Source organism: Myodes glareolus, chromosome 10, assembly GCF_982192425.1.
Source record: "Myodes glareolus chromosome 10, mMyoGla1.1, whole genome shotgun sequence".
Taxonomy (NCBI): Eukaryota; Metazoa; Chordata; class Mammalia; order Rodentia; family Cricetidae; genus Myodes; species Myodes glareolus.
Window position 1 is genome coordinate 58,721,979 of NC_142035.1, and position 14,367 is coordinate 58,736,345.

The 14,367-nt window shown below is 43.2% G+C and overlaps 1 protein-coding gene across 1 annotated transcript in view; it reads left to right on the forward strand.

The window, feature by feature from the left end:
• The first annotated feature begins 782 nt into the window (after positions 1 to 782).
• Positions 783 to 14,367, forward strand: part of Ehd4 (EH domain containing 4) — a 70,472-nt gene continuing 56,887 nt past the window's right edge. The window contains exon 1 of the mRNA XM_048459633.3: positions 783 to 1,082. Coding sequence (XP_048315590.1) covers positions 847 to 1,082 — 236 coding nt within the window. The 5' untranslated portion in view covers positions 783 to 846. The remainder of the gene's footprint in view (positions 1,083 to 14,367) is intronic.

A 14,367-nucleotide genomic window follows, 5' to 3' on the forward strand; every position in this document is an offset into this window, starting at 1 on the left:
CTGACCTCATTGGCCACGCTGAAAACGCGCTAGTGTACTTCTCACCAAGGATGCATAGGTGATGGTCAATTATTTCTACCAGTGTCTAGGTTTTAAACTGGAAAGGGGGAGCGAGGAGGTGACAACCGCTCTGATGTTAGTGTTGAGTATAGATTGTAATAATGATGATTCCGTGCGATAGAAAATCAAATAAAACCAAGGAGAAAGGGGGCCTTTAATTGATCCAGAATTCAGTGGAGGCAGAAGAAATATCCACGCAAATAGATTGACGTCTACCTCCTCTCCTTCAAAATTTGCCAGTTATATCGGTCAGGCTGAGTCTCTTCGGGAGTAAACAGGGTTAATAACCTGCCAGCGGAAAAGAAACCTGTTGGTCAACTTTCTGAAATGTCCGTCCCCAGTATCCATGTCCAAAAGCTTAGAATGAATCGAGTTCTAGAAGGGCGGCCTCCGGTGGTTCGTTCCTGCCAGCTAAGACTTGCCCGGAAGCCAACGCCACCTAGCCAGAAGGATGTACCCCGAGCAGACGCGCCCGTGCCACCGAGCCGGGGCGACTCCCTCTCCTCGCCCAGCCCTCCAGGCCGATGCCGTCATCAATAATTCATTTAGACACGCCTTTCCATTGGCTAGAGCCTCCACTCCTCGCTGGCAGACGCCCAATGAGGAAGGACCTGAGAGCGCTTCTGAATAATGAGCGCCCGCCCGTGACGCAGCGGCTGATGATTGGTCGTCGCGGCAGAGGGCGGGCCCGGGAGCGGGCGGCGGCGAGAGCTGCCCGGGCGCCGAGATCGGAGCTACGCGGTGTCTGAGCGAAGCGCGGCGGGCTGCAAGTTGGCGGGCGGCGGCATGTTCAGCTGGCTGGGACGGCAGGCGGGCGGGCGCGAGCGCTCGGGCGGCATGGACGCGGTGCAGACGGTGACGGGCGGCCTGCGCTCGCTCTACCAGCGCAAGGTGCTGCCGCTGGAGGAGGCGTACCGCTTCCACGAGTTTCACTCGCCTGCGCTGGAGGACGCGGACTTCGAAAACAAGCCCATGATCCTGCTGGTGGGCCAGTACAGCACGGGCAAGACCACCTTCATCAGGTAACTCGCCGCGCCGGATTGCTTCCCCTCCGCCTGGCACCGTCTGCCCTCGGGTTACACTCCGAGCTCGGTGGCCCGTCACCTCTGCCCACCCGGACGGGCTCCCCGAGCTCGAGGCTCCCCCAGCGCGGTGCTGCGAGCCCCTTCCTTGCTGTGGCCAAGGCCTTCCTCGAGCCTGTCATGCTGGCCTGAGGGCACGGGAGAGGGAGGGAGGGCGAGGCACTAGATAGCATCATCAGTGCAGCCTGGGGCTGGAAGTGAGAGTGACGGCGTCCGGATCCTAGTTGAAGAGGTAAGCTTCCGTCACAGTGACAACGAATGAATGAATGAACGCCACCGTGGATGTATTGCCGTGCCTTTCCGTGCCACCCTCTGCCACAGCAGCTGCCAGCATCCAGCTTTATGGGCTATAGGAAGTTAGCCTACAGTGTAGTCACCTCACCAGCCTGTGGAACGAAGGGGAGTGTCAGGTTACTATTTGTTAGTTTTCATTTCTTCACCCTTGACAAACTGAAAATATTTGTCATGCTCGCCCAGTATCGGGAAGCAATAGCCGTGCTTGCCCTGCGGTTCCAATCACATAGCCTCCTCAGAGTGACCCGATGAGAAATAATTTACAGTGAAACAGACTGGGTTTTGTTTGTTTACTTGTTTGTTTTAATAAGGCATCTTATTTCTAAAGCAACCAGCATGTTAAAACTCCTTTACAGCCGGGCTGTGGTGGTGCACGCCTTTAATCTCTGCACTCAGGAGACAGAGGCAGGCGGATCTCTGTGAGTTCGAGGCCAGCCTGGTCTACAGAGTGAATTTCAGGACGGCCAGGTCTACACAGGGAAACCCTGTCTCACAAAACAACCCCCTTTCTTTGATATTTCTTTTTTGTTTTGTTTGTCTCTGGTTGTTGTTGGTTTGGTTTGGTTTGGGGTTTTTGTTTTGTTTTGAGTTAAAGCCCATGTCAGTCGAAGCAAAGTGACTCAAAATTTAAGATTTGGATCCAGAGTTTTGGAAACTGGAACACTCACTTCATCATTTCATGTTCAACAGGTGTTCAGAAAACTGCATACCTTTGGGGTACATGTCATTTCTGTTATGACCTTTTTCCTCAGTCCTGTCACCTACAATAGTTACAACAAATAGAGTAGCTGTTACTGTAAGAAGTATGTTAAACCCAAGTCTGAAGATACAATGTGAAGGAATTCAGCAAAGGAAATACATTGCATTTTGAATTACAAAAGAAGAGTTGGGAAATTAATGTTGAAATTGTTTCATTTGGTGCTTTTTAATAAACTGAAAATAATGTTGAGTATGTTACCTCAGAAATAAAGGTAGATGTGTATATAGATAATATATTTATAATAAATATTAGCTCTATTATAGTAACTGGCTCCTTGAAAGATGGCAAATATCTGGCTGTGATGGTGCTTGCCTGTAATCCCAGGATTTGGGAAGCTGAGGCATGGGGATTGTGCCTTCTAGGTTAGCCTGGGCTACATAAGGCATTCTAGAATAACCTGGGCTACACAACAAAAGACCCTGTCTCCAAAACAAAACAACAACAATAAGAACAACAAAACTTAAGAAATGAAAGCAAAATAGATGGCAAACAGATGGTACATTTAAGGTCCTGGTAGTGGCAGTTTTGAATTATTAGGATAGTAAAGTATTAGTAAAATAGGGAAAGAATTTTTTTTTAAGCCTAAAGCAAATAAGAATATAACATTGTTAAAGCATACTGGTGGCAGGTTCATAGCAGCCCCACTATTTCCTCCTGTTTATCTTTGCCATGGGTCTTACTGTACCTATGCATAACTAGGGACCATTTCCTTGATGCTGTACCAACCTAGCCTAGAGCGCCTCTGTCCATAGCCTGGCTAATAAACAGGCCTGAGATAGGAGAGTACAACTCAGTTCAAAGGGATGTGTATCAATCCCTTTCCTCGCCTCGGATTATTTTATTATATTCTCATTCTTCTCTGCTTCATTGATGAGGAGAAGCTTTGTGGGATAGTATTAAGCTGGGTTCTGAGGTTTGACTCATGGCTATACCTCCCAATTAAGCACTTCTTAGTAATTGGAACGCAGTAGGAGCTACAAACCAAGGTTAAGGGAGGCATAACCTTAACTGGAAGCTTGGCCAAGTGGCTTTGTCATTAGACCAAGGGCCCAAAGTGGACCCGGGGGTTAGAAGATCCCTATGGACAGGAAGATGGATGAAACTACACTTGTGGCATCTGAAACTGATTTTAGAGTAGAGAAGGAGGAAGTGTTTGGTCTGGGAGAAAGGCTCCAGACAGAGGGCAGCTGTCCTGGAGATGTGGATACTTGGAGTAGTAAACGGGAGAGGGCCATGAGAGCTGGCCTTCCTGGACCCTGGCTTTGGTAGGTCCTGGTAGCGACCTGGGTGCTTTGCTTTTAGCTGTGAGCACAAAATGCTCACTCATACATGGGGAAGGGACCAGTCTATAAAGTTACAATTCTTTTCCTGTCAACTAACACAGGATCTGTGATGTCAACGGAGGAAAATGTTTCTCTTCTATGCAAGCCACTCAACACAGTCTTTGCTGTGCGTTTCACACCCTTAATAAAACTCTGTTTTTCTCTCCCTTGTTTTGGAGAAACTAGGATCCCATTGTATGTGATGGGCCAGGATATTCATCAGAACTGAGGCAGCTAAGTGTGTCCCTTGTTTTGATAGAAAGGTCTCCTCGGTGGGATGCCTGAAGAGCCTGGGGTGTCAAGAAAATATGCTTATCTAAATAAAGGAGTGATCCTTTATGGGTGATCACCAGGAGGGACCAAGTGCCAGGAAGAGGGCAGTTAAAAGAATGATGTTGGTGGAGAGATGGCTCGGAAGTTAAGAGCACTGGCTGTTCTTCCCGAGGTCCTGAGTTCAATCCCCAGCAACCCCATGGTGGTTCATCACCATCTATATTGAGATTTGGTGCCCTCTTTTGGTGTGCAGGCACATAGAGGCAGAACACTCTATACATAATGATTTTAAAAAAAAGATGAGTGAGGTTGAGGTTAAGTGGAAAGAACAGATGGTTGGAATCTCCTGTAGATCACAGCACTGAAAGGCTAGAGGAGGCTTCAGAGAGATTTGTCAGAGTCTCTGGGGTAAAGGCAGAACAGCTGAAAAGTCTATTGTCTGGTTATTTTCTTTTCAAAAGACAGGCTGTATAGTCAGAACTATTAAATAGCCTGCTTCTGACAGGCAAGAAAAAAATCATCCAGAGAAGAAGGGATTGACCCTGGGAAGAATGACCATATCATCTTTGAAGGGCAGACATTGGGCTTATCCAGGATTATGTCCAAACCTTGACAGGAAAGGAAAAGTTTCACGGGTTGGTCCAGCAGTTAAGAGCACTTATTGCTCTTCCAGAGAGCCCAAATGTGGAGTTCGGTTCCCAGTACACACATCAGATGGCTCACAGCCACCTGTAACCCCAGCCCCAGGGGATCCAGTGCCCTATTCTGGACTTCATGGGCACTGCCTTCACAGGTGTGCACACACTTTCATACACAGTTAAAAATAAGCCTATTAAAAATTCAATTTCCGAGCTTCCTCCAGAAAAAAAAAAAATTCCTGGGCCCAGCTGCTACACAGCAAAATCATTCCACTGTGAAATGTGGGAGGCTCCCCGGAAATCAATTAAAACTACAAATTGCAACTTCTGCTCTTACGGGTTCTACTTCCTCTCTTCCTCCTGAACCCTGACCTTCCCCCGAGAAAACTTATTCTAATGAGGAGAAAAGAAGAAGAGACTTTAGAAACTATGTAGGCTGGACTAGGGGTAGCTCAGTGCTTACCTGGCGTGTGTCAGGTCCTAGGTTCAGTCCCCAGAGCTGGAAAAAAGAAACAAGGAAGGCTTTAAAGGGAGCGAGCAGGGCAATGGTGAGGAAAGGCACAAACCACATCCAGATTGTTTGCGTGCTACATGGTCTTTATATTCAAACAATCTTGATATGAAACAGAAACCTTTTGCATTTTTATAAACTTGAACAGAATCAAAGTGTCACTAGGCAAACAAAACTGTTTGTGATACCTCCTAGGAATAAGCCCAGCAAAAAGAAATGCAAGACTTCTGCACTGAAAATTAGAGCCATTACTAAAAGAAATTGAGGAAGACCTAAATACAGGATACAGGAAAGCCGCCTGTGTCTGTGGACTGGAAGCCATGCTAAGATGGCAGTGCTCCAGAGCTGCTGTTTGTTTTCTGAGACAGAGTCTCAATGTGCATTACTTGGTGGCCTGGACCCACTGTCTAGCCTAGGATGGCCTCAGACTTGTGGTAGTTCTCCTGCCTCTGCCTCTGGGGTTCTAGGATTATGAGGGTGTGCCACCATCCCTAACCAGTGTACCTGAATTGGTTGTCATGTTCAAAATAACTTCCCTTAAAGCCTGTCTTTTTATTGTTTGTTTGGGGCAGCAATTGACAGGCTGACTCTGTAATTCTTGGGAGCTCGGAATTGCAAATAAGCTGCCCTGAAAAATAACAAAGTTTGGAGAATTCACATTTCCTGATTTAGAATTTATCATGTAACTGCTGAAAAAAAAAAACAGTGCAGTTTTTGGCACTAGCAGGATAGACTGATTCGTGGTACAGACCTGACAGCCCTGCAATAAACCTTCATATGTATGATCAACTGATTTTCAACAAGATATCCTGACAGGTCAGTGGGAAAAGGTAGCTTTTCAACAGATGATGCTGGGACAACCGGATGTTCATGTGCAAAAGCAATGAAGAGAAACTGATCGTGGGTATGTGGTTTCTTTGTGGTGTGATGGAAGTGTTCTGAAATCGGGTAGTGGTACTGATTATACAACTCTGAGAATGAATCAAACATGAATCTACTCTTTAGAAGAGTGAATTTTCTAATCTATGAATTGTATTCCAGCTGGGTCTGGGGTATAGCTCAGCGGTGAAATGCTTGCCTAGCACGTACAGGGTCCAGAGTTCAATGACTAGAAGTGAAAACATAAAAACAAAGTAATAAAAGCATTCTTCCAGGATGAAGCAGCCTGTAATTCTGATTTTCATAATTCTGTAATTGGTGCTAGCCAAGCAATTTGTGCATCTGTGTGTGCTAATTTAAAATGAAAGAAAAAATGTATTCCAGAAAGAAAGCAAGCTGGAAATGAGCTCCAGGAACGAAAGAACAAAGAGAACTGGAGAGTAAATGTGAGGCTGAGGGGTGCAAATCACTGCCTCGGGATCCCTGTGGTTTGGCTTCTCCTTGTATATGTCTTGACAGTCAGGAAACACTCACCTTTCACAATAAGTTGATACAATAAATGTGTGATGAATATTTCTTTTAAAATCCTTAGTAAGGCCTGGAGAGATGGCTCAGTGGTTAAGAACTCTGGCTGCAATGGTTCCCTGTATCCATAGGGTGTCTCACAACCGTCTATAGCTCCAGTTCTAAGGGATCTGACACCCTTCTCTGGCTCCCAGAGGCACTGCATGCGGGTGGTATGCTTATAAATATAAAACACTCATACATAAAAGAAAAAAATCAATGCTTAATATAATTATGTATTAAACTTAAAAATATCATTTTAAATATATATTTAGGGACCATCAATATAGATCAGTTGATAGAGTGCGTCTCTAGCATACAAAGGCTCTAGGTTTCATCCCTAGTACCGCATAAAAGAGGTGTGATGATGCGTGCCTATAATCCCAACACTTGGGAGAGAGAGGCAGCAGGAACAGAAGTTTAAGATCATCCTAATCTGCCATAGCAAGTTTGAGGCCAGCCTGGGCTGAACAAGACCCTCGCCCCTTCACCCTCCCCATACACTTACACGTGTGTGTATAGTGTTAAGTCAGGAAAGGCGGTGGAGACAATGAACCTACTCCAGCATTTTCAGCATGTCTCTGGTCTGAATCTCATAGATTCATATACTTATCCCTGCAAAGATAGAAGATAAAACACATGAAATAAGGTTGCCAGTCCCTAACTTACAAGGCTGAAAAGGAGGGAAAGGTGATGTCTCTAGTTGCTGTTATCAGAAAAGGAGAGGGGGCTGCTAAGCCGGCGAAATATTATTGCATAGCCTCACAGAAGTTACAGAGCCAAGGGAAGAGAGGGTCCAGAGAACCAAGTGTTTCTTGGGGGACAGGATCAAAACAGCTTGTAGGTGCATCAGCCATCAAGAGCCAAAGTGACCTTGGCGAGAGCTGTGTCAGAAAGTGGTGATGGTGGAAGCCAGGTGGTGGTGGGTTGAGGAATGCGTGGGAGGCATTAAATGCAGAAAATCCTCAGCGGCAGGCACTGGAGGGGAGGAACCATTGGTCAGAGACATTTTACTGGCTTGCTTAAAGAAGAGCATGACCTCAACACAGTTATAAGTGGATGGACGGGGGAGGGTACAGAGGAAGAGCAACTGGTGGCTGAGAACAAAGTGGCCGAGTATCAAGACAGGTGGCGGTGGAAAGAGGACTTTCCCGGGGTGCGGTAGTGGGTTTGGTTTTGTGGGTCTGGGATTTGAACGAAGGATGCTTTATGTGTAAAGCCGGTAGTCTGATGCAGAGCCATGACCTTAACCCCAAAAGAAATTTTTTTTTAATTAAAAAATTCTCATTTAGATGATTACTTCTAAAAGACATTTAATAAACATTTCAAACCTTGGCACTGTGACCAAGAAAGTGTTGGCTGTACATCTGAATCACCTTTCAAAATAAAGATCCCTTGAAAGGTGGCTGCTAGAAGCGCCCTCTGATTCTTCTGTAGCCTTATCCAGGGATCGTCCATTGGTACCTGAAGGGCCAGCCAATGGAATTATGATGAGCTATCAAGTCTTAGGAAGCTCAGTCTTGATCCAGCAGAGGGAGACTTGACTCCAGTGAGCGCTCCACCTGTTCCCAGCTTTATCAGATCACATTTTTAGCCACGACTCAGATGAAGACACTAGTCCTGCTGGAGATTACATGATAAATACAACTCAACAAAATGATAGCTTTTCCCACTTCGTGTAACCTGTTGAAAATCTCGAATATCACTAAGTAGTCTTCAAAAGTAATTTCAGGGCTGGGACGATGACCCAGTGGGTAGGCACCCTTGCTCTTGTAAGCATAAATGTGTGAGTTCAAATCCCCAGTGTTGTGCGAGGTTTTACTCTTTGGGCTTGTTGAACTCTTTGGGGGCCCACCACCCAGCTCCCAAATAAATCACACACGAGGCTTATTCTTAGCTAGGAATGCCTGACCATAGTTTGGCTTGTTTCTTTCCAGCTTTTCTTAAACTATCCCAACTACCTCTTGCCTCTGGGCTTTTTGCTTTTCTTCTGTAGATCTTACTTTCTCTCTTACTCCTTGGTTAGCTGGGTGGCTGGGTGGCTGGGTGGCTGGGTGGCGGGGTGGCTGGCCCCTGATGTCCTCCTCCCCTTGTTCTCTTGTTCCTCACTCCCTCTTCCAGATTTCTCCTTCTATTTATACTCTCTGCCTGCCAGCCCTGCCTGTGCTTTCTCCTGTCTCGCTATTGGCCGCTCAGCTCTTTATTAGACCATCACATGTTTTAGACAGGCAAAGAATCATAGCTCCACAGAGTTAAACAAATGCAGCAGAAACAAAAGCAGCACATCTCTACATTATTAAACAAATGTTCCACAGCATAAACAAAAGAAACACACCTTAAAATGATATTCCACAACACCTCAGCATCCACATACAAAGGTGGACATGGGTCTTGGGTACCTCTAGCCTCAGTAGTGTAGAATAGAGACAGGTTGCTGAAATGATTAACTAGGAAGCTTCTAGTTCAGTGAAAGATTTTTATCTCAAGTCAATAGGGTAGGGAGCAGTAGAGGAAGACACCTGAAGTCCTGCCCCTCGTATGCATGTGTCACCCACCCAGCCCCCATGTAACTTGAATGGTTGCTGTTATGAATACTGCTGTGATGAATACTTTTGATTAGAAGACTTTATTTCTAGCTTTTTTTTTTTCCTTAGAATACCCGGAGCATAAACACTGCGTGAAAAACAAAACAAAAAACTAGGGAGATAGCTCAGGCTATAAAGTGCTTGTCATGCAAGTGTGAGACTCCTCATAAAATTGTCAGGCATGCTGTCATGTGATGGTAATCCTAGAATTTAGAGAGGCAGAGACTGGTGGATCTCCAGGGCCAGCCAGCTTACTTTGTGAACTCCAAGCCAGTGAGAGAACCTAGCTCAAAGCGTGGATGGTCCTTGAGGAATGTCACAAAGTTGTCCTCTAGCCTCCATAAGCATATATACACAGGCACACATCTGCACATATATACACACATACATACACACCTATGTATACATGCAAAAACACCCCACTATTTTTCCAGGCTTACGTGAATTACTAAATCATTATATCTACCAGTGTCCATAGATACATACATACATGGAGAAAGGTTACTCCAAATTAAACTCCCACCAGAAATGAGGGCCAGGATCACAGTTTGAGTAAACTGTTAGTAAAACTAATTATTAGCATTAAAAAAGTTTGATAGGAAAAACATTTTTTAAATTTGCTTCTTAAAATGCTGGTGAAGTTGAGCATACAAAGTAGTCACTATCTTTATTTCTTTTTAAATTCTGTGAACTTTGCCCAATTTCCATTTCAAGTGCCAGTCTTTTTCATGTCAATCAGTTGGAAATTTTCCCCAATAACACTTAACAATAACTTGTTATAATTATTTTAAGTATTTTTCCAGTTTGAGGTTTGCCTTTACATTCTAATGAGATCTTGTATATAATTGTATCTAATATTTGTGAGCAAATTTAACAATTTCTATTTTTAATATTTTACTTTATGGTAAGAATAATCCTTGTTTATAATCATTTGGGAAATAGTCACTCATTTTTTTTAATATTTGTATTTATTTTTGCATTGTTTGTTTTATGAGTCCTGGGAGCTAGAAGGCATACATGCCAAGGTTCAAGGGTCATAATTAGAAGACAGCTTGCAGGAATTGCTTCTCTGCTTTCACTGTGTGAGTTCTGGGGATTAAACTCAGGCTAGTGGGAAAATTAATTCCCTTACCATCCTGAGCCATCTTAGTAGCCTGTATTTTCCTCTTAAATAGGCTGGGTTTAAATTTTTATATATTTAAGGTCAGGCAAAGCGGCACAAGCCTTTAATTCCAGCACTCAGGTGATAGAGGCATACAGATCTCTGAGTTTGAGCCCAGCCTAGTCTACAAAGTGAGTTCCAGGACAGCCTGTCTCAAAAGAAAAAATACACACACACACACACACACACACACACACACACACACACACAGAGAGAGACAGACAGAGACAGAGACAGACAGAGATAGAGAGAGAGAGAGATCCATTTTAAAAACTTGTCTCAGCACTATTAGTTGTTTTTGTCTTTTGGCCATATTTTTAGCACTATTGTTAAATAATATTAACTCTACCTCCTGTTAGGTGAGACTTCCTCATAGGCTGTTATTTAGTGTTCAGACTTTTCTCTGTTATTATATTTATGAATATAATATATTCCAGCACCATGCCATATTGTTCCTATATTTATGAATATAATAACCCCAGCACCATACCGTATTGTTATTATATTTATGAATATAATATACTCCAGCACCATACTGCATTGAAACACTTTTTAACAAGAGGTAGCTCCAGATTCTTCTGAGTCTCTATCTTTTTCAAACAACTGTTAATTGTCATTTTCTATTACTCGTTGAGAAGAACTTTGAAATCACATTGTTAGGTGCTTCCTTGAAGAATCCTACTGGGGTCCATTTGTTTGCGAACTGTATTTTTTTCTACATGAGATGCTTGTTTCTGCTCTTCCCAAGCAGAAACTCCACACGCCTTGGTGGGACCTCCCTCATTCCTCTCTGGAGGCAGCTGCTTCACTTCTGCAGACCTCTGCAGCTCTTAGGGTGTTATCCTTAGGTATTTCAGCTGCTGCTGCTTTTGTAAGATTCTTTTTCCCTCTGTGTTATTTATGGCCTGCTTTCTCTGGTACATACGGTAGCTGCTGAGGTTTTGTTTTTATTTTGGTCATTTGGTTGAAGGAGTATCCTGACATTAATACACAGGCCTATGTCTTCTGGATCCATAACTGGCAGTTACACTTGGGACTACATTGTCTCCTCTTATCTCATTATCTCATAAATTAATCACATTAAGATATTTTTTCCAATATTAATTTTTAAAGAATTTTATTTAGCTGAGTGTGGTAGCATGCACTCAGAAGGCAGAGGCAGGTGAATCTCGGTGAGTTTGAGGCCAGCCTGGTCTACAGTTCCAGGACAGCCAAGGCTATTACACGGAGAAAACAGCCTCAAACAAACAAACAAGCAAGCAAAAACAAGAATTATAGTGCTCAAAGATCAAAGAACTTACAACCTAAGTATTTCAGATTATAAACTGCAAATCATAACATCAAAAACAATGAAGGTTCATTGTGTGATTGAATGAAAAACTGGAGACATGAACAGTGCTATGAGAAATTGGTTTGATTCCAAGAGATTTCCCCACCCTTCTGAAAGCATGGAAGGAAGGCACAGGTGTTGATACCATGTTGACAGCAGTTGTTCAAAGCCCAGCTCATGCCCAAGTAGTTGGAATTCCACTGAGAGCTGGAAGAATCGTCAGAGGGGTGAGATTTCACCCAGCAAATTCCGGTCTTTTGGTTCAACAGGGCAATATCCATTCCATTGCTAGACACAGTAATTTCTAAAATAGTATCACTTAAGTAAACAATCCTAATGATAAAAAAGATAGATTTCACACTTAGGAAAGACAGTTTTCCCAGTATGGAGGCACTAATCTCAGCACTGGGGAGGCAGAAGCAGGCAGATGTCTGTGAGTTTGAGGCCAACCTGACCTAGATAGCAAGTTCCTGGACAGCCAGGATTGTATAGAAAGAGACCCTGACCAAAGACAAAAGAAAACAAGAAGCTCTAAATAAAACAAAAACTAATAATAAAATGTAAGCTTAAGAAACACAAAATAAATAAAATGTAAGTGGAGATCGAATTTCTTTATTTGCAGACTGAATTAGGTGTTGGGCACCAAGCCCAGGGCCTCATATGTGCTAACATCTGCTGTACCACTAAGCTGCTTCCCCTGCCCCAAGCAACAAAAGCTACCTAACTGCCTAGCCATTAGGAAATGACAGGCTAATTGATGCTGCCTTAGAATAAGCTGAGAGTGATGGCTTATGCCTGGAATCCTAGCACCTAGGAGATTGAGACAGTAGGATTACTGTGAGGTAGAAGCCAACCTGAGCTACAGAATTAAACTCTGTCTCAAATAAACAAAAGTATACAGCCTTTAAAAATCATCCCAAAGATGTTTTTAATCGCGTAGAGAAAAACTAGTGGTGAAAAATCTATATGCAAAGTTGTTTAGGCAGTTATAATTTTTAGAAGAAAAATATCCACAGAAAAAATACTGGATGTAAATATATCAAATATTAATAATAGCTGTGGTGCTAGAGAGACGACTCATTGGTTAAGAATACCGCCTGTTCCTCTAGAGGACCTGGGCTCCGTTCTCAGCACCCACATGGCAGCTCACAACCACCTGTAACTCCAGTTCCAGGGAATCCATTGCCCTCCATGGGTCTCCTTGAAGACCAAGCACTCAAGTGATGCACAGGCACACTTTCAGGCAAAAGGCCCATACATATGAATTAGAACAAACAAAAGATATTTCTAGTGTGTCATGGTGAAGTCCTCCTGTAATATTAGCTTCAAGGAAGATGAGGAGGCAGTAGGATTGCTATAAATCAAAGTCTAGTCTGGCTACATAGTGAGACCCCCCATCTCAAACATAAAACCAAATCATTTCAAAGTTCAGAACAAGCCAGAATGGAAGCACATACACCACGCACATACACCACACACACACACACACACACACACACATGCACACCACCCCAAATATATGAGTCAAATATTAGCAATAAAAATACGTTATGTGAGATTCCAAATATTATAAATTGAAATGTTTTAAAATTCATCCTATTGAGTTAAAAATGAAAATTTTCCACTGATTTCAAAATTTTATTTCCTATTATGTTTCTTTCACACTTGTGTGATTTAAAATTTTAGTATGTAGAGAGCACGAGGAGGTCCTTGTGCGCATAAATAAGCATCAGGGAAACCAGGAAGGTTAAACACGCAGGCTTGTGTCTTCGAAGAAAAGAGATGTTTGCCTGGTTTCCACCCAAAATGCTGGGAATGGATGCTTTTTCTAATCTGATGATCTTTGCTAACCGTGAGCCAGGCTTCACCCGAATACCCCAGACTGTTATGTTTGTTTATCCCAGACTTTCCCCCTAGATCTTGAGTCTGTGTTCTCTTAGGCCAGGCCTCTCCTGACTCCCACAGGCATTATGTTTACTTCAGTCATTCTCCTAGACCCTGTCTTGAGCATTGTTTCTGAGTCAACAGAACCCATCTTTTGGAAGAGGAAATATGTATTTGTACAAAGTTTCAGTATAAGCATGCCTTAAGCTTTGTTGTACACAAGGGACTGGGTTAATTATCAGAAAACTTTTTTCTTGAAATTGTGCTGTACTTAAATATGATAAAATAAACTGACTGGTTTATTAAACTTTAGAAGTTTGAACCAATAACAGCCACTGAGTCCCTCTGAACTGGATTTTCTTCTTGCTTCTCATGATCTTTCTTCTGCTGACCTTCTCATTTGCAAAGGCCCCGATATTAGTAGGACTGGACATGTGGTTCATTGGTAGAGTATTTGCCTGGTGTGTTTAAGGGCCTGGGTTCAATCCCAAGTACTACAAGTAAACAAATAAAGCCTTCTTAAGACTCAAACGACCAAGGCAACTGTTGGAGTTAGTTTAATTCTCCCTCTTTTCTTCTAAAGATTTGTTTTTACTTTATGTGTATGTTTTGCCTGCATGTGTGTATACCCCATGCATATCTGACACCTTTGAAGGAGGCCCCAGACAGTTTTAAGCCACCATGTGGGTGCTGTGAACAAAACACCAGTCAGTAAGTGCTCTTAACCACTGACCTATCTCCCTAGCCCCAAAATTCTCTTTTTAAAAATATTTTGTAAATGTACCACATTTTCCTTATCCATTCTTCTTTCAAGAGGCATTTAGGTTCTTCCCAGGTTCTGGCTATGACAGACAAAGCTGCTATAAACATAGGTGAGCACATGTCCTTGTGGCACGATTGAGCATCCTTTGGATATATACCCAAAAGTGGTATTCCTGGGTCTTGAGGAAGGTTGTTTCCTAATGAAGTACTACACAGCAGAAAAAAAAAATAGTGACATCTTGAATTTTGCAGGAAAATGAA